The sequence below is a fragment of the Mesoplodon bidens genome (assembly GCF_964165515.1).
Source record: "Mesoplodon bidens genome assembly, chromosome: 4".
Lineage (NCBI taxonomy): Eukaryota > Metazoa > Chordata > Mammalia > Artiodactyla > Ziphiidae > Mesoplodon > Mesoplodon bidens.
This window is the reverse complement of record NC_138160.1, coordinates 78,271,137-78,295,377: the sequence shown is the minus strand read 5'-3', so window position 1 is coordinate 78,295,377 and position 24,241 is coordinate 78,271,137. Positions and strand designations below refer to the sequence as shown.

The 24,241-nt window shown below is 38.6% G+C and overlaps 1 protein-coding gene across 1 annotated transcript in view; it reads right to left on the bottom strand.

The window, feature by feature from the left end:
- Positions 1–23,957, bottom strand: part of FAM81B (family with sequence similarity 81 member B) — a 49,163-nt gene extending 25,206 nt beyond the window's left edge. The window contains exons 1-4 of the mRNA XM_081232696.1: positions 23,884–23,957; positions 20,476–20,540; positions 7,873–8,116; positions 1,972–2,090 (exon numbers count right to left, since the gene is read on the bottom strand). Coding sequence (XP_081088822.1) covers positions 1,972–2,090; positions 7,873–8,116; positions 20,476–20,519 — 407 coding nt within the window. The 5' untranslated portion in view covers positions 20,520–20,540; positions 23,884–23,957. The remainder of the gene's footprint in view (positions 1–1,971; positions 2,091–7,872; positions 8,117–20,475; positions 20,541–23,883) is intronic.
- Between the last annotated feature and the right edge of the window lie 284 nt (positions 23,958–24,241).

The following is a 24,241-nucleotide window of genomic DNA, read 5'->3' as shown; positions in this document are numbered from 1 at the left end:
TGTGTATATCAAATCATCGTGTACACCTTAAATATATACAAAATTTTTTAAAAATGGAAACAAAAAAAAAAGAAAGTGGAGCAGAACAAAAATCGTTGCACATCTTTTCCTTGATATTATTCCATTCATCTCTTGGCTTTGTTTAAATCTGTTTGTGACTTTGTCTTGTACGTAAGAGAGGATTTACAAGAATGAAATAGTAGGGTCTTAAGTGGTTTGCAGAAAAAAAAATAGTTGAAGTGTCATCAGCACCAAATTGAACCAAATTCCAAATTTCATTCAAGAGATTTTTGGTGTTTATCTTCTTTGTAAAATCATGGCACATCGAAGTAGGGTGATGGGTTTGCTGGGGTTTGTTTTATTATCTTGCTTCATAACTTACCCAAATATTATAAAAATTCTTTTCCATGTATCAAATATTATAGAATAAAATATACAATTTTATATATTTTAAAATAGGTATACATATAATATATAATTACATATGTATATATATATGTATGTATGTTTATGTTTGTGTATACACACAGACATATGTACTAATCCTGTAGATTCTGTTTTCTGAATGTCTGTTACCTGCTCTGGACTTGCATGGCCAGTGCTTTAGTTTAGGCCCCTGAGATTTCTCACCTTGATTGCTGCAATAGTTTCCTTTCATCTTCATCCCTTCTTTCTGTACCCCACCAATTTGGCTACTACTAGAAGTTCACTAAATGTCATTCCCTTACTTAACAGCTTCCCATGGCTATTTATAACTTTCTATATAAAGTTTAAACTTTTTACCTTGGCCAAAGATCCTCATCACCCAACTCTGGACCATTTCTCTAGCTTCATCTCCCAATCTCCCATCTCTCCCTAAGTGCAAATCCAAAATAACATAACTAAAATACTCTTCTCACAGGTAGCCCCTGAACATGTCACAGTAATTTACCCCTCAGTTCTTTTGCACATATCTTGCCTCCTATGTGAAGTGCCTTTCCTTTCCTTCCCTGTCTAGTTAACTGCTACAAACCTTTCAGAATTCATGTCAAGTGTCACCTCCTCCAGGAAGCCATCTTTATGCCTCCACCTGATTTGGATAATCCTATAGCACCCCAGGCTTTCATTGTAGTGCTCACCTCATTGCTTTATGTTTTCCCAGGTAGACTGTGAATTTACAGAAAAGGGACCATATTGCTGAACCCCTGAATACTAGCACACTGCCTGGCATATAGAAGTATTTAATACATTTTTTGGTCATTGTTGTTGAATTGAATGGACAGATACCCTAGAAGAGGTTTGTCTTAGATGTTAATCACCTAATTATTATTGGTCATTAATAATAATTATTGGTCATTAACACTTGAGAGCAGATTAATGAAATGAAGGTGGGGGTATTTCAGGAGAGAGAAGAGAGGTGCTGGCAGAAGATGGAAAGGTGTCCATGCTCAGCCACTCACAAGTCATCTTTCATGTGTCAGCCAGAGCGGTCCTGCCGTTGTCAATGCCTACAAATTTTTGCTGAACTGTACACCATGAATTCTTCCAACTTAGAAGTCTCATACAAAAGATATTCAAAATTTTATTCACTTGACCATTAAATCTCTTTTGCTAGGCTTCTATATGTAATTATTGTATATTTTAAATATTTTATTCATTAGATTTGATACATCTGGGGATTTTGTGTGTGGTTTCAAGGGTATGTCTTTGTATAGATGTTGGCATTTGGACAGCGGAAGGCTGGAAAGACAAGACTTGTCATTTGCAGATGAAACCAAACTGGGCATTCTGTATCAGAGGTCCTTTATAGAACCCTTGGATCTCACAGGGAGCATGAGGCTTTCAAATTTCATGATACACTTTCTCAGTTACTATCTCATCATTTAGCTTAAAGGCAGTATCTTGTTTTCTACAATATGGAACTTGTTTAGGGATGAGAACTCAGTGGCCAGCTACTGACCACTAAACATTAGTTAACACGCTTCTTCTCACCTGGCTACTCTTCCTCGAAGATCTCCAACTCCTTGAAGGTGTTTGGTGTTTAGGTCCTGTACTGCAAAATTAGTTCCTGTGGCTGCCATGTCTCGAGCTTTTATTTGTTCCTCCAACATCTGCAAGATTTGAGTTAAAATTCCCATTAATTTCCCATCAGACATGATAAGAAAATATCATTTAAAGTAGAGGTTACAAAATCAGGTGCATTTCCTAGTTAGGCTGATAGTGTAAGTGAGTGAGAGGGTCCTGTATCAGAGAGAAGCCATCTTTGCTTTATTTGAGGGAGACAGTGATGGCGTGAGTTCTGCTGATTGTTGCCAGGTGGGCATGATGGTTCAACGATGTTTCAACAGAAGCCAGAAATCCAGATTTTATGTTAAATTTCTCAATTTTAAAATATTGACATCGTATTCAAATTCTTTTATGAACACAATGTGGGCCAAACAAAACATATTTACTGTGCTATTATGGCCATGACCATCACTGACATAAAAGCTTTTCACAAAAACCTCTTTCAGAATTGGTGGTAAAGTTTAGAAAAAGGAACCTTTCATATGGCATCAAGCAAGCCCCTTTACAGATTGAATTAGAACCACAATGAAGCTAATACAATTAACACAAGCAAATCTGAATCAAACTGTTTCACATACATGGAGTGAAAACCGTTTATTGTTTTAGATTTTTTTAGAGAACATGAGAAATTTATGGCTTGAGTGTGTTCAGATTTTGCCAAGTATCCTTTGTCATGCCTTCACTATGTCTTGGTGTTCTGAAATGAAGCTGACTGTCCTATACCACCAGGTCGGTGGTCCCCCAAACAGTGGGTTTTAATTTTTGGCACTCATACATAAAAATTAAAAAATTTTGCTTGTCCATAGAAAAAATTTATATCTTGCCTGACATTCAAACAAATTCCAAAGTAAAGACATAAAAAATAATTTATGTTTACTCAGAAAAGCGTTTAGAGGATAGGAAAACACAAACAACTTTGTGATTTGTGGAAACATTAAAGGTTAATTGCTATATTTTACCAAGGCCTGAACCGTGTTAAATTTGTGGTTATGAATTTTTGGAGGAAAATAAGGAATTTATAGGAAATGAATTATAGAAATTTCAAAGACTATATACAGAATCTTGCCCATTTGTAAACTAGCAGATTGAGACAATCCAAGAACAAATATAGCTTTAACTGGAGACATAAAAGTGTCAAGAACACTAGCTAGAGGTGTTTTTGTTTTTTGTTTTGGCTTGTTTGTTTGCTTTTGCATGCCTATAGGTGTTTTAGTTCATTCGGGCCACTATGACAAAATACCACAGACTGAGCAGCTTATAAACAACAGAGATTTATTTCTCACTATTCTGGAGGCTGGAAGTGCAAGATCGGGGTGGCCCCGTGGTTGGGTTCCGGGGAGAGCCCTCTTCTGGGCTGCAGACTGCTCACTTCTTGCTGCATTTTCACATAGTGGAAGCAGCCAGGGAGCTCTGTGAGATCTCTTTTATGAAGGCACTAATCCCATTCATGAGGACTCCACTCTCATGACCCAAGTACCTCCCAAAGTCCTCCTGATACCATCACAATGGGCAGTAGGATTTCACATATGAATTTTGATGGGGACACAAACGTTCAGACCATAACAGTAGGTGTTGTCTTGCTTTGTTTTGTAAGGAATAGTGATAAAAAGGAACTTGCCCTATTAAATAGTAAAGCATTTTGTAAAAACAAGGATAAGTAATTGAGTGTAGCTAAATAGCTGTGTGTAGCTAAATAGCTGTGTATAGCTAAATCGATCATTGTAATTTAATGAAGATCTTGGTAAATGTAAGAAAGAAATATGCTATATATGAGACTCAAAATCCCTGGGGAAGGAATTTCACAAATGCTGTTGAGATTTTTGGTTACTTATTCAGAAAACAGTCAATTTAGATCCTTACCTTATACCATACATGAATATAGATTTTAGAAAAAAATAGATTTAGACTATTAAAAAAGTTAAGCCATAAAACTAACAGATAATAGAGGAGGTTATTTCATCTTTGAAATTTCTAAAGGAAATTTCTATCCTTGAAAGTAATGAGGGAAGTCACAAACCAAAATATTGGAACATTTAACTTTATCTAAAGCTTGTAAAAAACAATATAAATATAATTAAGATATAAACAACCAACTGGAAAAACATTTATAGCAAATGTTACTGCCAAGGGTCTCAATGGTGTGTTGCAATCATTATACACCTGTTCTTAAGAGCCGATTGTGCATGTATATCTCTTCCCATCTTTGTGTTTAGTAACATCAGTTGGTTTTCTAAATCAATTATAGTGAGAGTATTTACGCCATGGAAATAGGCAAACACTATAAACCAGGTATTTTATCCCTCAGAAAAAAAATTGATTGCTGATTGTTAAACATTTACCGTCACTGCTTATTATTCTTTTTTTAAAATAAATTTATTTATTTATTTTTGGCTGCATTGGGTCTTTGTTGCTGCACACGGGCTTTCTCTAGTTGTGGTGAGCGGGAGCTACTTTTGTTGAGGTGTGCGGGCTTCTCGTTGCGGTGGCTTCTCTTGTTGCAGAGCACAGGCTCTAGACCGCAGGCTCAGTAGTTGTGGCACGTGGGCTTAGTTGCTCTGCAGCATGTGGGATCTTCCTGGACCAGGGCTTGATCCCATGTCCCCTGTATTGGCAGGCGGATTCTTAACAACTGTGCCACAAGAGAAGTCCCCCCCTGCTTATTTTTCTTAATAAAAAAACTCAAATAAAATCTAAAAAGCACTAAAATCCAAAAACACAAATTGGCAAAAGACATTAACAGATTATTGACAGAGAAAATGTAAATTGTTATAGTCACTTTTAAAACGTGAAAAAAAGGGAAAGATCTCATTTCTGTCCCATCAAGTTAACAATAATTAAAACAATAAATCTCAATGCTGGGATAGGGGCAGTGAAAAAAGCACTCTCATATAAGGCTAATGGAAATGTAAATAGACCAATTTGGCAATATGTGTAAAGAGCTTTTATAGTGTTCTTACCCAGGTAATTCCATTTCCAAGAACATATACAATAGGAATAATCCAAATGTGGACACATTTATGCACAGAGATATTTCAATATTAGGAGAATAATTAAGCAAACCATGATGTACGCACCATGCAAAGAGCTTTTAATGACATATGAAAGGGTTTATGATATAATTTTATATTAAAAATTGTGCTTACAAATGTAGTCTCAGCTTCCTAAAGGGAATGCCTGGAAAGACCAGAGGGAGATGCATCTAGGTATTTGTAGAGATTGCCGTTTGGTGGTGAAATTGTGAGAAATTTTTCTTAGGTTTTAAAATTGTTTCCCAAACTTCCAAATAATTACAGTGAACAAGTATTGCTCTTATAAATTGGAGGGGAAAAATGCAATAAAGCAATGTTGTACATGAAATGCTCTTTTCCTGAATTAAAAATAAATTAATTTTCAAACTTTAATTAGCTGCCAGCTTAAAAAATAAATATTTTGATTTAAAAAGGAACAAGCAACTTAACACAACATTGTAAAGCAACTATACTCCAATAAAAATTAATTTAAAAAATTAAAAAATAAAAAATAAAAAGGAACAAGAAACTTAACTGCTACAATTATTGTGTGTTTTTTTTGAGTGTTTTTTTTTATTAGTTTCTGCTTTATAACAAAGTGAATCAGTCATACATATACATCTGTTCCCACATCCCTTCCCTCATGCATCTCCCTCCCTCCCACCCTCCCCATCCCACCCCTCCAGGCGGTCACAATTTGTTGATTAAACAAAAAAATCTTTTTTTCATTTCTTTTAAAAACCCAAGTCAAGCTTCTGCTCACACTTGGATCTAACTTGCTGGCCAATTTACAAACGGGCTGATCTGATTAAAGAGTTTAGGTTTTTAAAAAATACTTGGATAGCATCCATTTCTCTATAAATGCTTATTACTTTATAGTCTTAGTTATTTACTAATGGTAGTTTAATACTTTCTTCTTCATAATGTTTTAACTTCATATCTATAGTCTTTAAATACTTCCTAATTCAGTTTTCTGTGCAATCAGACCAGTCCTTTACATTTTCCCTATATATGCCAAACCCTTAACAGGATTGCAAATATTTTGAGATTTTTATGGTATTTGGAAAATGTTTTGGCTTTGTCTTTTTTCACAGCTAATCTAAGGTAATTATTATAGGAAAAGAAGCTCTTAGCAAGATTTTGGATATCTGGAAACTTTTTTATTGGGGTATAATTAATATGTATTACAATATATAAATCAAAACATATCTCTGGATGGATTTTGACAAATATAATCAACTATGTAACAAACACTGAAATCAAAATATAGAACATTCTAGAAGCATTTTGATATTTCTGAGAATGCTGTTCTCTTTCCAGTTAACAAGAAGTTTTGACTCCTAAATTAGGATCTTATTTTAGTCCTGGTGTTGTACTTGATTTTCTCATCAATCTCAGAGGCACTGAACCATGTGTCTCTTGTCACTTTCATGACAGTTCATTATGCCTGGAAACACCTTTGACCACTTTGAGAAGTAACATTGACTCTTTAGGTCCTGCTGTCAATTCAATATGTGCTAAATACCAAAAAAGTGTCTTTTAAAAGCTCACCAAGATTTTTTAACTTTCCGCAGTCCCTCAAATGCAGTATGGCATTATGGGGTTTACAGACAGAAAATAAATTAACAAATATCCTTAGCCTTAAATGTATAGTCATGAGTAAGTCATTGCTGGGTCAATCTCATGGTTTTTGTTTGTTTTTTGTCTAATCCACTATTCTATCTGATAGGAGAAAAGGACATTATTGTGTGAGGGCACTGTTGTCAATTCTCACAACTCCACACGTTTGGGGCCAGATTTTTAAACTGTATTCTCTGGAACTTTTGCCTGAAAGTTGCTACTCCAGATTCATAATGCTCATTAGTACTTTAAAAACTCTGAAAGACCTGTGATAAGAATCACCTTGTCTTGGTTTAACCCAAGCATTTCATTTTTTGATCAGAAGTTCTATTTTTTCCTTTAGCACCTTAAACATCATCCATTCATTCATTCATTTATCTGTTCAAGAAATATTTACAGACTGCTGGCTGCCTCTCATACACTGTCATCAGTTTGATGTGTGATTTAGCAGTGAACAAAATGAAGTCCCTGTCCTCACAGAGATTATATTTTAGAAGAGAAACACAATAAACAAATAAAGACCATGGTCGTTTGCGATAAGTGCTATAGATAAAAATAATATAGGGTTTAAGGGAGGTTGTGACTGTTGGGGTGAGGAGGGGGTATTTTATGGCATGTCAAGGAACGGCCCTCTGATATGATGATTTTTGAGCAGGGACCTGAAGGAAATGAAGAATACTTTATAGAAGTATCTAGGGGAAGATGATCCATCCAGAATACACAGCAAGTGCAAAGGCCCTGAAGCCTGAGCATGTTTGGGGTGTTCTAAGAAGAGCTGGGAGCCCAGTGTGGCCAGAGTGAAGGAGAAACGGGTAGGAGATGGGGTCAGAGTGTGATGGGCCTATGAACTAGCATTCCCACTGCCTAATGAAGACCTCTGTTTGAAATGATTGTATGAATAGAATCTTGGAGATTAAGATGAAAATAAGCACCTTAGCACAATGTCTGACATTTAATGTTAGACAGTTGTCTTTTCTGTCACAGAGACATTCAACAAACATTTTCTGAACGTAGAATTTCCTTCTACTTTTTGACATAAATGAGAAGTTGAAATATTGACTATTTCCCTCTGAGGCAACTAAACTAAAATCATTTAAACTTAAGTAATAGTGACTCATTTCTCTAGCTGAAAAATGACACTGGTGCTTGATAATCTTTGTCAAGCAGTGATGCCAACATATGGAAAATAAAGAACTACCTCAATGTTCTGGCTGAGTTTTTTGACGATGCTGGTGATGGTCTGGGTGTGGTTTTCCAGAAGCTTCCTGGCGAGTGACTCCTCCTTTTGAAAGCCATGCGTCCCCTGAAGACAGGCAGAGATATCCTCCTTGATGCGGAAAGCTTGTTCAAGGAGGAAAGCTATTGTGCGTCCCTGGTTGTTCAGTCTGTCTTCTAGCTGACTTCTCTGGGTGTTTGCAATGGCAGGAAGAAAAGAATGACCCCTGGTCCAGAAAGGGAAACAACACCACGGGTGTTACAAGGATGAGCTGGACGAGCCAGAACCAGAACTTGCATCTGCACTCCTACTCCTGTATTTTCTCCCCTGTGAGAAGTCTGTTAGGACTTTAAACCTTTTGTAGTTAGAATCTCGGTTTATATCTCATCTGAGAACTGGATCTGACTTATGCCCTGATCTTGTATCATGTATTTTTCCTGTTTCCCAAGCGGGAATTGTTCTACATTTTACCCGCTATTCTAACAAGCCAAGTTGGAGCCACCTAAATTTCATGCCTGATGATTCTATACTGAGGAGTGAGCTGCTTTCTAATTGCTAGAAGAAATAATAGCTCAAAGGCAAAGATTAACAAAAGAATCAGAAGGTCAACAAAAAGTAAAAAAAAATAAATTAGAAAAGGGAAATACAAAGACTAGGGCTATTTAGTATTAGGGCAAAGAAACATGTAAAATCCCAATAGCTCCTATTGGCATTAGCAAATTACTCCTTCCCTTCACAGATGAACTTCTTGGAGAACAAGTTACTTTTGTTGTGTCTTTTTCTTTATTTAATTTACTTTGCTTATTTTTGTGACCTAATCTCGTGGTCATACCCCATAACTTTTGCTTTAGTCCATTCCCTAGAAGCAAGTCACTAAGTTGTGCCTATATTCAAAGCGAGGGGAGTTAGGTTCCACTTCTTGAAAAATGGAGTGTCAGAGAATTTGTGGTCATTTAAAAACCACCACACTGTCCCAGTCATCTGACTGGCTTCTCAGGAATATCAAAATGCTTCTAGAATGTTTTATATTTTGATTTGGGTGGTTGTTAATAATTGATTATATTTGTCAAAATCCATCCAGATACATACTTTGTATATTTTAGGACATATTAATTATACCCCAATAAAATACTCTTAGTATTAAGAGGAAAAAAGTTTCTGGATCTCTAGAAATCTTGCTAAGAGCTTCTTTTCCTACAATAATTGATTATCCTAGATTGGCTCTGAAAAAAGACAAAGCCAAAACATTTTCCAAATACTATAAAACCTCACTACATCCACATGTCCCAGGAGTGGGAAAGCAACTGCTCTTCTAGTGTTGCTTCTTCCCGAGGAGCAAAAGGTGAAGACCTGACAGGAGAAGTTATTCTGTAGGATGGGGAGTGGCTGACTACGGTTTTACTGTGTCTGGGGCTTATCCACACCCCACCTCCCGAGCTCATCAGAGCTGACAACGCTTCATTGGCGACCAGGCTCTGACTGAAATCTTCAGGGAAAGATGAACTCACAGGCCAAACTATCAGGACATTTGAGGAGCACAGTCTTTTTAAAAACCAATTAGCCAGCAAATAAACAATCTATTGGATTATCGATTCCTACAAAAGAGAATTACTGAAATATATGCAATGAGAAATTTTTTAAAAAGCTAATAAAGGTATTAAAAGGGAAGATATGGGAAGATATTAGCAAAATGAAAACAACTAGAAAACATAAACAACTAGAAATATTAGGCATGAAAAATATAATAGTTGAAATAAAGAAACGTAAAAGATGGGATAGCTATGACACAAGAAATAGCTGAAGAATGAATTAGTGATTTAGGAGAGAAGACTGAGAACATTTACCAGACAGAAGAAGGAGCAGTCACACAACTTGGGGATGCCAAGAGTCAGAATTCAAAACTCACGTCTGTCTGACTCCAAAATCAAATGTTAACCTTTACTCCCATATATTCCTGTCATTCTACAAGATAATAAGCAGAAGCAGAAGACACACTTTGATTAATGCTACTGATGTGGCCTAATAGAGTGACAGCGGAAATGACAAACAGAAGTGTCCTCAGGCTTCAAAGCTTCTCTTTCCATAGCTCTTTCTTCTCTTCTCCGTCCTGGCCACCATTATCCCCTCCACTTTTGCCTCCTAACAAAGAGTGCATCTTCCACACAACAGCTAGAGTGATCTTTCTAAAAGTGTGAAGATAGAACTTGCCTACTGAAAACCCTCTGATGGCTCTTCCATTCTCTGGAAATAAAATCCTGGCTCTCCTTTCCAGCCTCATCTCCTCCCACTCTTCCCTCCATTCACTCTCATTCAACTACACAGACCATCTTTCTGCTCCTCAAACATGCCAAGCAGTTCCTAGCTCAGAGCCTTGGTATCTGCTGTTCCTTCTGCTTAGAACGCTCTTCCCTGCAGTCTCTTCATGGCTGCCTGCTTCCCATTCTTTAAGTATCAACTTCAATAACCCCTCCTCAGGCAAACCTTCCACTCAGTCACTTTCTATCATAATACCCCATTTCATCTTCTCCATAACATTTGTCATTACCTAAAATCATCATATTTACTTGTTTGTGTTTATTTTCTACCGTTCATCACTAGAATGAAAGTTCCCTGCAGGCAGGCACTTTATCTAACTTGTTCTCCATGGTTTCCCCAACACTGAGGAGAGTGCCTGACACATAGCAGGTGGTCAATAAATATTTGTTGACTGACTGATTGCTGTAGCTGGACTGTTTCCTTAAGGCTCAGTTGTTAGAAAATTGGAGGAAAAAATGGTTCCACAAAGCTCCAAGTTGTTAGAGCCTGAAAGTTTTCAGCTTCCTTTCTCGAGCAGTATAAAATAGCTTCAGCCTGGGTGAGATTCATCTTTCTTATCACCTGCACATCTGAGGAACAGAGATGGCTTAGCTAAGTGTTTCAGTAGTAAGATTCCATCCACCACTCATTTGGCTCAAAAATGTTCTTCTGGAAAACTACCAAATGGAGCCTCATATATATAAAATCCATTCTTCTAAAACCCCAGCATGCTGACAATGCTACCCTGGATGGGATGTATGAGTCACAGGCAGAAGGGAAGAGGGTGTCAGGCCCTGCTGATGGTGACACATAGCCTAGCAGTGGATTGCAGATGTACTCATTGTTTTCCTTGAGCTGGTGCTTCTTTCTGGTCTCCAGACAATCTACAGCCTGGATTTGCCAGTGAAAGAGTATTTGATCTTCATTCGTTCTGTACAGACCCTTGTAAATCATGCTGCATTCCTCTCAAAGTTTAGAATTTGTTCTCTCTTAGGTGTTCTCATTGTGGCAGACACGGTTGGTTAACTTCTTAATAGCCATCCCTGCTTCTGCCTGACTTGGTACGTCCTCCTGTCCCCCATGTCCTTCAGGGTGGGGTGGGGCGCAAGCTAACCATGGTGGTCCCATTCTTCTGGGCTGAGATGCAGTTGGTTTAGGTAGGAGCACGTGAAGCAATTCTGGCCAATGAGATGCAAAGGGAAACCTACTGTGGGGCTTCTGGGTAAGGTTGCTTTGCCTTTAAGAAGACATACTCAAGAAGAACCTTCTCTCTTTTTTGCTGGATGTAGTCATGTCTGTGTGTGATGCCTGGAACTGCTGAAGCTACCTGTGATCACGAGGGGAAAGAGGATGGCTGGGAAGAAGGATAGAAAACACCTGGGTGCTTGATGATGTTGTTAAGCCTCCAAATTAACCAAATTCTAGATTTTTAATGTGAACTAATGAATGTCCTTACATTTAAACCATTTTGGTTGGAGTTTTTATGGGTAGCTGAAAGCACTGTATCTGTATCTAGTAACTTACCAATAAAAATGTCAGTTGAAATAGAAATGTATCAGTAAGTATTTACTAAATGTCTACTCTAGTCCATGTACAATATATAAAGGTCCTGTCCCTCCAGGAACTTAGTCTGATTCAGTGTTTCTTGTGAAGAAACTTGCATTAGTATCATGGGGGTGGAGAAGGGAGGGAAGTCGCTAAAATGCAGATTCCATGGCACCACTATAGACTTACTAAATCGTAATTTTGGGGGTGAGGGGAAGAACAAGAATATGTATTTTAAATAAGCACTTAGATGAATCTAATATATTCTTAGGACCGAACATCACTGATTTATTTAAGACTGGTCATATGAGTCATGACCAGTCTTGAAGGCATAAAGCTAAAGAACATATAATGAAGTGCTGAAGTGTGAAATGTGGACTATGAGATTTCAAATCATGCAGATATTCAGAGGCAGCTTGGCAAGTTGGAAGGCAAGGTAGACCAAGGGTAGAATACAGGTTCCACCACTTACCGACCAAATATTTCTGTTCATTCATTTTAGACAGAGGTAATGGGGCCACTTTGCCATATGGCTGTTAAGTTCTGAGGTCACATGTAGAAGCAGGTGGTAGGGAGCAGTGAGACCAGTGAGACCTGCTCTGCCGTCCAGGCTCACAAGGGGCCTATGTGCACTCCGTCTTTGGGTGTGTTGTTGGCTGGTATCAGGACTGTATCCTGAAAGAGCACTATATCCAGAAAGGTCTGAGGAAACAGACCTAAGCCAGTAGAGGGGCCAGTGGAACAGGGCTGCCACCTCTGCTCAGATGCCAGCCTGTGGTCCTGCCTTCAGAGTTGGCCTCAATGTTGTTGCTCTTTGGCACATGGAAGGAAGCCTTGCAGGGCAACACCTAGTGCTATGTGAATGTATTTGCCTGCAACCATGGGACATTAAGTGGCACATAAATGATGGACTGTAGTTACTTATTTTCTTTTAGTTCTTAACATTAATTTTTAAAAGTTATTTTATATTTAAGTGGAGAATGTTCCTTTTTTATTTTTTATTTATTTATTTTTTTTTGCGGTACGTGGTCCTCTCACTGCTGTGGCCTCTCCCGTTGCGGAGCACAGGCTCCGGATGCGCAGGCCCAGCGGCCATGGCTCATGGGCCCAGCTGCTCTGCGGCATGTGGGATCCTCCCAGACCGGGGCACAAATCCGTGCCCCCCCGCACCGGCAGGTGGACTCTCAACCACTGTGCCACCAGGGAAGCTCGAGAATATTCCTTTTTGAAATGTCTTTTCATGTCTGAGATTTACTATTGGAGTATTATTATTGTTGTATATTAATGATGCTTAATGAAGCACCAAATCATGCTCTGTCTAGTTCTATTTGCATGATTCCTACAGGATGAAGATAGAACTTATATATATGTTTCCTATTTTTTGCTGTAAGGAAAGGGAATATTATTTTCCAATTGACTTTTCTAAATCAATGACTGGAATAACATTCAACATACGAACATTCTCAGTCTTCTAAGAGAGATTCCTAGTAATACTGTTGTTCAAAACATCAGATCATCCACAAGTTTAAAAACTGAGGCTTTTCATTAGTAGCGAGATGTGGCTACCCTGAACTTAAAAAATTCACTGCTTTATTAGTATATCATAGCATTGGGACTTATATATCTAAACTTAACTGTGAAAGAAAGATATAACGAATATTCCAGACTTGTGCAGATGGAGTTACTAACCACAGGAGGAAGTATTCCTAAGGGGCCTTTTCAGAGGGATATTTGGACTTTATATAAATCATTGATTATGTAGCTGACAACTGAATCTGAACAGATTTTCCACAAACTCTGAGTTCTATTTCTCTGCAACTCAATGTGACTTGCACCAGCTGTGCTGTTGCTGGCAGATGCATTGGTACATAGTAACTCTCACTTCTCTGCCCGTTCTGTTCTTGCGACTAGAGCACTAAATTTACTTAGGAGATTTAATAACCATTTCGGCAACCTGTAATATTCAAGAGACAAAAATTTGAAAATTTAACCCCCTTTCTAGAACACAAAAGGGCATAACTGAAGAGAATTTTCATTTCCATGAGATTTATTCTATGACTAGTTACATTCTCAGTGCATAGAGTCCTGCAAAAAAAAAAAAAGTGAAAAAGTGGCATTTCAGAGAATATTTTGCTGCCTCACAAAAATAATCTGTGAGTGTGTGCGTAGAGTGATGGAACTGATAAAATGTCTTTTCTATGGTTTCTCCATTGCTTGTTCCTAAGCATTACCCTGGGAGATGGTTTTGGTGGCTCTAGAAGCCTCCATTGCTGAGTTTTACATAGGGCTGAATGCTGTAGGTGGGTGAGGGAGGCATCTCCTGTTTTAAATAACACATAACAGGAAGAAGCAGCCCAGTAGGGCTGGGTCAGCATGGGCTCTGAGTAGAGGAGCTAGGAAAGGGAAGGACTCCAAATAATGACCTGGCCGAGAAGAGACTGGCTGTGGATCTTTTCCAGAGGCAAGTTATGTAATATATGAGGCAAACTCCCCGTGTTCAGTAACATTTTCAATAAAATTACAGAATTAGTAATGTACCTGTTGTGATTGGCTTTCTGGTAGAGGCATTCAGGTTGGCAGGTGTTCCTGAGTCCCTGTGTGAATGGGGGGGTGCTCAGTGGACATCCGGGTGACACAGGGGCAACATGTCAATGGCAGCAGCAAGTTGTTTTGAGGGTCTTTGGAGTTCTTACAGCGTTTTCTAGGGCTCTTGAGATGCTTACCCATATTACCTTGCTAATGTTGGGCTCTGAGAGTTATTTATGTGAGTCTCCAGGGGAAAAAAACACTCTACTTGGAGTTGGAAGACTAGGGGCTCGAGCTCTGCCTCTGCCACTTAGTACCCTTAACCTCTACTAAGCTGTCCAGAAGAGAGCTCCTTATTTGTCCTGGGAGATGACTCCTGCCTACTTACTTGGCTGAAGTTTTCAATTTACGTAATGTATCTGAAGTGCTTTGTAATGTCCACAAGGGTCATATACGTGTGTTCTTGTTATAATTATTAGTAATGATTAGATGGTGCCATGGGCTGAATTGTGTCCCCACAAAAAGATATGTTGAAGTCCTAACCACCCCCCGCCCCAGTACCACAGAATGTGACCTTAGAGGTCGTTGCAGATGTGATTATTCATACCTACTGAGGTCTTACGGGGTTGGTGGGCCCCTAATCCAGTATGACTGATATCCTTGTAAGAAGATGGCTGTGTGATGGCAGAGACACAAGGAGACCACGTGAAGGTGGAGGCAGGGACTGGAGCGAGGCAGTTACAAATCAAGGAACACCAGGCCTGCTGGCTGTCACCAGAAGCTAAGAGAGGCCAATGGGGCATGTTCTCCCCAGAGCCCTCAGAAGGAATCAACCTGCAGACACCCTGATTTCAGACTTCTAACCTCCAGGATTTTGAGATAATAAACGTCTACTGTTTGAAGCCACCCAGTTTGAGGTACTGTATTGTGGCAGTCCTAGGAAACTAATACAAATGGTAAATTATTTGAGGGGAGCTTCTAGCCCAAGAGAAATGTAAGGAATCTATTATTATTGCTGTTTTATCTCTCCATAATGCTTATAGTCAACATAGCACTTTCATAAACATGATTTCATTTCAACCCCACAACTTGTCTTTGGCATAAGTAAAATTTTTCTCAATTTCGGTGGAAACTAAAGCTTAAAGATGGTCAGTAATCCAGCTGGGAAACATTTCAACCTGCCCCCTTGACTCTTTTTCCCTACACCACAGCACATTTGTTTAGACCAGTTAGTAGTTCTGCCTGTTATATTTGAATTTTTCTCAGAGAGATAAGATACATTGATTCCTCTGCATATATATATAAATATAAATATATATTCAAGGTATATATATTTATAGGTATAAAGTTATATACATATAACTGGCATATATATCTACACATGTATATTCCTCTGCATATATAAATATGTATTCAAGATGCATATGTTTATATATAATGTTATATATAACTTGTATATATAAATATATTCCTCTGCATTTATATATATATATTTATATATATATAAAACTTTCTTCCAACATCATGTAATTTTTCACCCCAGTTACCTTTGCTTGGCTTACATCTCTCCGTGGAGCCCTAAGGGTCTTCTTTGTGGCCCAGAGGTTGGAGGGGCTCCCTCTCTGCTCTAGTGAACTGAGACTAGCCTCGGCCTGACCTCAGCACAGTTCTCACACTTGAGCAGAAACTCTCAGGTGTGGCAAGAATTCAGTCCCTCCTGGGATGGGAGGAACTGAGCTTCATGTGGGCAGCTCCTGCCTGGACTGATATGGAAGTGCTGTGGGTAATGCCCAGTTCCTGTAACTGTGTCCACCCCCAGCACAGTGAGATGATGCCAAAGAGAGAGTAAAAGACTGCACTGTGGCTGATGGTAGTGCCTCCCAGGCTGCCTACATCCCACAGAGGGATGCACTTGGAGGCAGATCAGATATGGCTGCCTTCACATCGTCCATGCTGCGAGGGATGGGCTGGAGGTGACGATGTCCCAGGCTCTATGTGTGTGTGTGTTGAGAAGATAGCTGGCAGGGGGTGTGGATAGTGAGTGGTTAAGAAAATAGGCTTTGGAATAACGTAGACACAGATTTCTGTGTTAGAATCTTGGTCTGTCATTGCACTGTGTGACCTTGGGCAAGTATTTGACTTCTCTGTGAACTCCAGTGACTTCATCTTTAAAATAGTGACACTCTCCACCTCTTAGGGTTATTGTGAGGATTAAATGAGATGATTAACACAGAGTAAGAGCTGGAAACGTTAATGCTGAATGCGGTCAGTGGGGCTAGAGAACTGTGCAGGGTGGGAGGGGCTCTGCCAGGTAATAAGCAACTTGCTAACAACCCAGAGTGCCCCATGTATCTTTTTTTTATAAGCTATGCAGACTATTTTGAGCTTTCTCACCTGGAAGCTAGTTGCCCTTGAAGATGGATATGATACTGCAAAATAAAACCCAAGAGATCTCCAACCTAACATGACCTATCCCATAAAAAGCTCAACCAACAGTGTTTTGTCTTCCTTTCCTTGTACTATAATGTGAAATATCTGTCTTCATGTAGCAACAAAAGCAATGCATCACAGTATAGTAAAATGGCTGCCATGGTACTAAGAAAAAAACCTTGAAAATGAATACTTCCCAGACCCTGAATGCCCTATTCTACTTACAAGTAGAGATCATTAATAATTTATTATTTTGCCCATTTGACTCACTGATAGTTTTATATATCCAAATTTTGCATACTATTTTTTGGGTGTCAGCCAGACCCCCATCTTCCCAAAATGTACTCCTGAGAGAATTCCTGAGATGTGTATTGGCTATAGCCCAGCCTGGACAACTCTTCAGTACAAAACAATTTCATTTTCTTGGCCCAGATAGCATTACAGTTCGGGTTTATACTTCCCTCCTTTTTATTCCAGCCCTCTTTGCCCCTGTGTTGTTTCTGCCTCACCACAGGAGTGTTCCTGCCTTAGAAACTTAGCTTTCCCCTGTATGTCCCCATGGCCCACTTTCTCATCTCCTGGTTTTTGTTCAAATCTAACTTCTCAATGAACTTTACCCTGGCCAGACCACCTAACAATGTGTATCTCTTCCTCTTACTAGAACAAAAGCTCCATGAGGACAGGGTCTTTGTTTTGTTCACTGAAAACCCTCCAAGTGCCTAGCATAGTGCCTGGCATGTAGTAGATTGTCAATAAATATTTGTTAAGTGAATAAAGGGTTATAAACAGTTTTTGAAGACCAAAGAATCTAAGGGAGGGAAGAGATCTTAGAAATTATTTGATTCGGTGGTGAGAAACTTTTTTTTTTCAGGAGAGTCAACTGAAGGAAAATAAAAAGTAATTTATGGGCAGTATTTGTTTTCTACACCATATGAAATCCTGTGGGGGAATAACATATGTTCTTAAATCTTAATCACTTACTTTATTACATAAAAGAGTGTTTATGAGTTTAAACTGTGGGCAGAGTTGAGAAATAGAAAGTAGTGGTGCCTCTGATCTGCATTCTGGAAATGAATTCTGGATCTTACCTTGAACAGAGACAGCCCTTGTGACTCAGGCACCTAAAATGCCACCCCATTTTATAGAGGAGGCAGAGATTGCCTGGAGAAGCAAAGACACTTTAGTTTTCTCAAGGTCACATAGCTGATTACAGGCAGATTCAAGAGTGGACCTAGGTGCCTAGCCTCCATGCCACGCTCCTTCTACCAGCAGAAGAAAAAGAAGAAAAAGAAAAAGCCTCTGGTGCTTTTCTGCTTAACTAAGATTAAGTGAGCATTGACGACACCATCATGAACTCAGCGATATCTGTTCATTGTGAATCTATAAACACATGTGGAAATCAGAATTATTTACTGCTTTTAATATAATGTCACCATAATTGTCCTAGAAATGATTGCAAGCATTCCGCCTGCCCCTGCTGCATGGATTATTAATATGACCTAACATTTAGCAAGTGTGGGTGTTGCTCCAGCTGCCTGAGGCTGAGAAGGGCCCTGTACGTGCTCAGTCTGCCTTTCTTTTTAATGTGCTCATCTCTAGCCAAACCTTGTTCATAGACTAGGCATCATCTCTTTTGTTGCTGAATTTTTACTCTTTTCAGTTGTTTTTATTACTTGTTTTTAGTATTGCCTATAAATATGCCCATATAGATTTATAAGGCAGAACCCCTGAGAGTATGTAACATATATTCAGGCTGTTTAATGAATCAATAATGACTTTTACTTGTGTGAGTACTCTGCTTGCATATCAATACTTTTGTTGCCATTCAATGCATACTATGACTGTGAGGAAGAAGTTATTTTTAAAATTATTGTTTTTTATGTTTATTTTGTTGGATTCGATATGTCAATTCAAAATATCTGCACTGATGATTGAAATGCCCAAATGCCATTTTGCTTTTCCAGTTAATCAGCTACCCAGGAGTCTGCTGCTCTAAGCAGAGCCCTAAAGATTCAATTGCTCCACCATTATTCTCCATTAAATCTGTCAACTACAGTTCCTTAGGAATTGATATTCAATGCATCATGATAGGCTACTGTAGGGGTATCAAAAAGCATTAAGGCCAGAGAGTCCCTGCCTTTAGGGAGTTTGCAGCCTGCTCTGGGAGATTAGAGGAGTGAGACCAAAAGAAAACCAGCCATCTTAGGCAGTACATAGAAAGTTCTTAGATATATGACTTGGACAAAAAGAGAAGGGATGTGGGAGGGATCATGGCGGAAATGAATGTTGGGGTCATCATGCTTTTGCTCTGAATTATAGAATACTTCTTTCCCTTTGTCTTAATTTTAGTTTCTCTGGAATCCAAGAAATGGCAAAAATTTCCTTGGATTTCGTTTTAAGTTTGTTGCCATCTTCCAGGAATTTTCTCTCATTTCCTATGATGTAAGTCACCATCCTGAGCTAAAGAAATCCACTTGGGTTCATACTGGAATTTGACAGATCAGAAGAACCATTTCTATTTTGTTTGTCATGTGGAGAGTCAGGTGGGAATAGGTCTTTGTGTTCTCCTTGGGTGGCAAGGTTAGCCAATACATCTTTATAATAATTATTTTTGTGCATATCACATTCATTGTCCTTAACTAAGAAAAAATGCCATCGATCCAAATGTCTCATTTCTAAACATTAAAAAAACCTTTCCCCTTGTTTGGTTCCGTTCTCTAAATTACAGCCTCATTGTCACATACGCAAATACAAATCATGGGTAGCATGAAAAGAGGGGATGAAATACTGTGGTTGAACTTTTTGGAATGCCTTAAATTCAGCTGGCTAAGGAACAGGGAAATTCTTAATTGTGAACATACTGTAATATTAGTGATTTTTAAAATTTTATCATCTTCATTGTTAAAAGTAATTTAAAAAATGAAAATCCAGTATTTAGATTTTTCTTTTCATGTTGAATCATTTTCTTTGTTTGGTCATTTTTTTCCCCTGTGGTCATGATGTATATTTTAGAATCAGAATTATTTTAAAGATACAATGAGTGGGTCTTAGAGAGTTTCTAGTTCAGCCTCTTCATCTGGCAAATGAGAGAACAAACCCAGAGACATATGGGACTGTGTGAAGTCATGCAGAAAATTACTGGAAAGCCTGAGACTAAATCCCAAGTGCCCTGAGAACATTAATGCGCACATCAGACCAAATCCCCCTCTGACATACTCAAATAGAAACTCAAACTAATATGCCTTGCCCTGTATCCTTCCTTTACAAATTGGAATTCTAGGATCTTTTGGACAATGTGCATGTTATCAATTGTATGCTATATTTCCAAGCCCCCGGAGTTCTCCCCCTTTTGTAGACCTTCCCTGGATGAGCTCCAGGTGTGACACTGTAAATAGCAGAAACAAAAACATCCTGATGATTAGTCTAATATATTTCAAAATTTCCTGTTTTTATCATGAAATGTTAACATATTTATTTGGTTTATTTTGAAAGTCACAGTTAACTATATCTGATCTTGTCGTATGTCATTCATTGCCTATGTTGTGTTTTTCATAAATCTATAGGAACCTATGGAGGTTACTTAGAGAGGAAACAGTAAAATTGGCTTGTTTTGTTAATCAGAGAGGAATAAGAGAGAGAGGTTCATCTTCTTGAGATGTTTTAATGCAGTCCTTCTGAAAGCAGAGAACTAGTTTAGATGAACTCAAAGATCTCATTCAGGCACTTTAATTTCTAACATAATCATCAAGTATAGTAAATAGTTAAAACTGTTGTAATTCACAGACTTACTTGTCAACATACTCAACTAGATATGTAGAATTCTTGGTTGACATTTTGGCTGGAGATAATCTTACCTAAAACAAAGGTCACGAGTTTAAAATGTATCATTAGCTACTTTACAGGGAAATCTTATCCATCTTATAATGTTTTAACTGAAAACAAAATATGTGCTATAGATCATAGATCACCAGCCCAGTTAATCTTGCACATGCCCCCACTTGTACTGCTCAAGACTAAAATCAAAATCAAGTTCTGGGAAGATTCTAGAGGGTTGCATTTTATAGACTTGGTATCATAGTTAAGAAAAAATTTCAGGAAAAGTCAAAGCCATAGATTATTCTTGGATAATTTTTTAATGAAATAGCAAATGATTAATGGCTGAGTTACTAAAGATGTCCTCATAGAGTGAATTATTCCTGACATGGTGAATCTGAGGGGAATCAGCTAATTTTTGAAAACAAAGCCAAAACCTAGAAAACTAGTCTATTCAAATAATTTTGTTTTCTAAGAAATCTGGATGTCAGATTCTTATAGTCAATGAGAAATAAAAGTACAGAGCACAGTTACATACATAACTTCTAGTGTTAAACATAGTTGGCCGTATGAACACAACTAATTCAATAAAATGGTACTAGAAAGTTCTACTTGCATGAAAATTCATAATTTTGTAGCATTTCTAGGAGGAAAGAGGTTACCAAATGTACTCACTATTTTGCTTATGCTGAAAATGTTTTAAACTCTAATGTTCTCTTATTTAAGTTTAAAAAACAAGACAGATTTACCTTCATTTTAATAGCCTCTCACTGAATTGGATTCAATAGGGAGAGTATGAGTTGTATTCCACCTCATTTAAAAACTTAAGCAAAATATGTTTCTAGGATACTTTTTCTTGGTTTACGTTATTATATACTAGAATGATGAGCAGGATATGTTAAGACCCACTACAGAAATCATTCCTTTTGCAAATGCCTTAGGAACGACCACATTTTGCTTCTTAATTTAGGGCCAAAGAAACTTAATTGGAACCCCTCTCCTCCAATAAAAATTTTAAAAAGTAAGGTAAGTTTCTTATCAAAGAAGCTAATATAGGACACCTGACAATAATCAGGCTCTCCTGACCAGCCCACTCCGTGGTGAGAATCAGAAAAAGCTTGACGGGCTTCCCTGGTGGCGCAGTGGTTGAGAATCCGCCTGCCAATGCAGGGGACATGGGTTCGTGCCCCGGTCCGGGAAGATCCCACATGCCGCGGAGTGGCTGGGCCCGTGAGCCATGGCCGCTGAGCCTGCGCGTCCGGAGCCTGTGCTCCGCAACGGGAGAAGCCACAACAGTGTGAGGCCCGTGTAAAGCAAAAAAAAAAAAAAAAAAAGAAAAAGAAAAAGCTTGAGGTTGCTCAGGTGAAGCCAGTGAGCCGCTGTGACTGTGCTTTAGATCCTCTCTCCCCAGTGCTGAGTGGGGTTTGCAATGGGTCTGATGCTCCGAATCCAGGTCTTCCCTTAGAGAGTGGATTTACTAATACACTGGGCACCCAGGTGTCCACGTTATGGAAACCATCCTAACTCCCTAGAGAATGGGATTGGTCCTCTGCCCTGGTTCCTGTTTTCACTCTGGACTCCAGCTGGAACAGTACTGTGCCCTGGGCTCCTCACCTACTTAATGGCAGCTCTTTCCTTCTCATCTCTCCACTGCTACAGCCTGGCCTGTGGGAGATTGTGGGCTGGTCCCTGGCCTTGTATGTTTGGCACCTAGTAGTCCTTTGTGAGTACTTGTGGAATGAAAGGGTGTGATGAATACTGTGTCCAAGGGCACTACATTACTGGCTTATTGTCTTCCTTTCTCCTTCTGAGGTGAAGCGATTGGATATACCTGTTTTATTTATTTATTTGTTTTATTTTTATTTTGTTCATTTTTAAGTCTTATTTGGAAGACTATAAATAGCATCCTCTTAAAAGCACACCTACAACTCACATACTTGTAAAGTAACAAATGTGAAACCTGACAATGCAGGGAAATTTGGAAAAATATAGGAAAAGTAAAAGGTACAGAAAAAATATTCTCTTTTAATTCTAAAGCAAAAGCTGTTAACATTGTGGCATATTTATTTACTCTTCGTGCAATTTTTTGATGTATCTAAGACTAAATTTTTATATTTTTGCTGACTGAATATGTCAGCTTTTCCATCCCTATTCCTACAGACTAAGCATAACTATATCAAATTTGTTTCACAAACAACTTTATGATTATTATGGAACATTTTACATGTATTAGTTTTCATCTGTTTCATAATAATGCTTTATGGCTTAACGGACTATAAAATACTTTCAATAAATGATGTGATTTCATTCTTGAAACAGCCCTTTAAGGTGGGAATCATTACCTTTAACTTATGGATAACAATAGTTACCTTAAGTAACTGAAATCTTTATTACAGAAAGAACTTAAGATAATTATTTTTATAGGTGAGGAATCTGAGGATCAGAGAAGGAACTTGCTCAAGATCATATAGATTATGATAATAATCAGACTATGTCCTTCCTACCTGCTAAGTTCTTTATCTTAGTGGCTCATTCAAACTCCACTTTTTTTTTTTTTTTTTTTTTTTGCGGTACGTGGGCCTCTCACTGCTGTGGCCTCTCCCGTTGTGGAGCACAGGCTCCGGACACGCAGGCTCAGTGGCCATGGCTCATGGGCCTAGCTGCTCCGTGACATGTGGGATCTTCCCGGACCGGGGCACGAACCCGTGTCGCCTGCATCGGCAGGCAGACTCTCAACCACTGTGCCATCAGGGAAGCCCCAAACTCCACATCTTTATCTGATAGGCCTAATTAGCCCATTCCACCACAGAGGAGACAAGAGAGTTTAAGTAATTGTCCAAGTCACACAGCCAATATGTAGTACAGCCAATAGATACCCCAAATTCAGTCCTTGATATTGTGCTAGCTTTCCAGTCCTCTTCCCATCACAAGAGGCTGCATCTGCTGGTCAGGTGTTTGAGAATTACAATGCAAAGTCTAAAAACCCTGCTTATTTGAATGTTCTTTTTCATTAATAGGGAAGATATGACAAGTCCATACCAATAAAAATTCTATTTAGCTATTCTCTGTTTTATGTTAGAGATAATGTCTCCACGTTGAGTTTATCATCTTTCCTTTTAAATCTTCACAAAAATAATTGTCAAATTTTTGTTAATTTTTATCTCCACATATTAAAAGTCAGTGCAATGAATGTATCGACAAATTTTTCTTTGCAGCTTGTGCTGGCATCAGTCACTTTTGCAAAGCAGGACAAACAGGAGATGTGGGAGAGTGAAAAGAAAAGCAACTCTTCCAGGACTCCTTAGATCTCTCTAAGCAACATTAAGCTTTAAAGAAGCTGAGCAAAATATTCTATTTTGAATATGAATATCTTAAAGTACTTGCTTTCTTTTCTTGGTCACTGGCTGAGCCAAGAAGGGGGCCATCAGGTTCATCTGGCTCTTCCGCGGCGGTGGCAGTCGTGGCAGTCGGGGAGGAACTTTTGTGTACATCCGTATCTAGGCAACCAGAATGCTGAGTCAGATTAGGAAGTATGGCAAGTGAATTTTTGCAGTGGTGGCAATTTTCTACTTTTTTTAATTGAGGGCAGTTTCTATACATACAGTGAAATTTAAAGGGAGGCTTCTAATCTCTTTTACACTTCTTCCCTTCCCTTCTCCCCACCCCAGTTCTCTCCCAGGTCCCCATCACACCTACAGAAAGAGCTTATCACCTCAGGTACTGCCATGAGACAGTCAGGAAA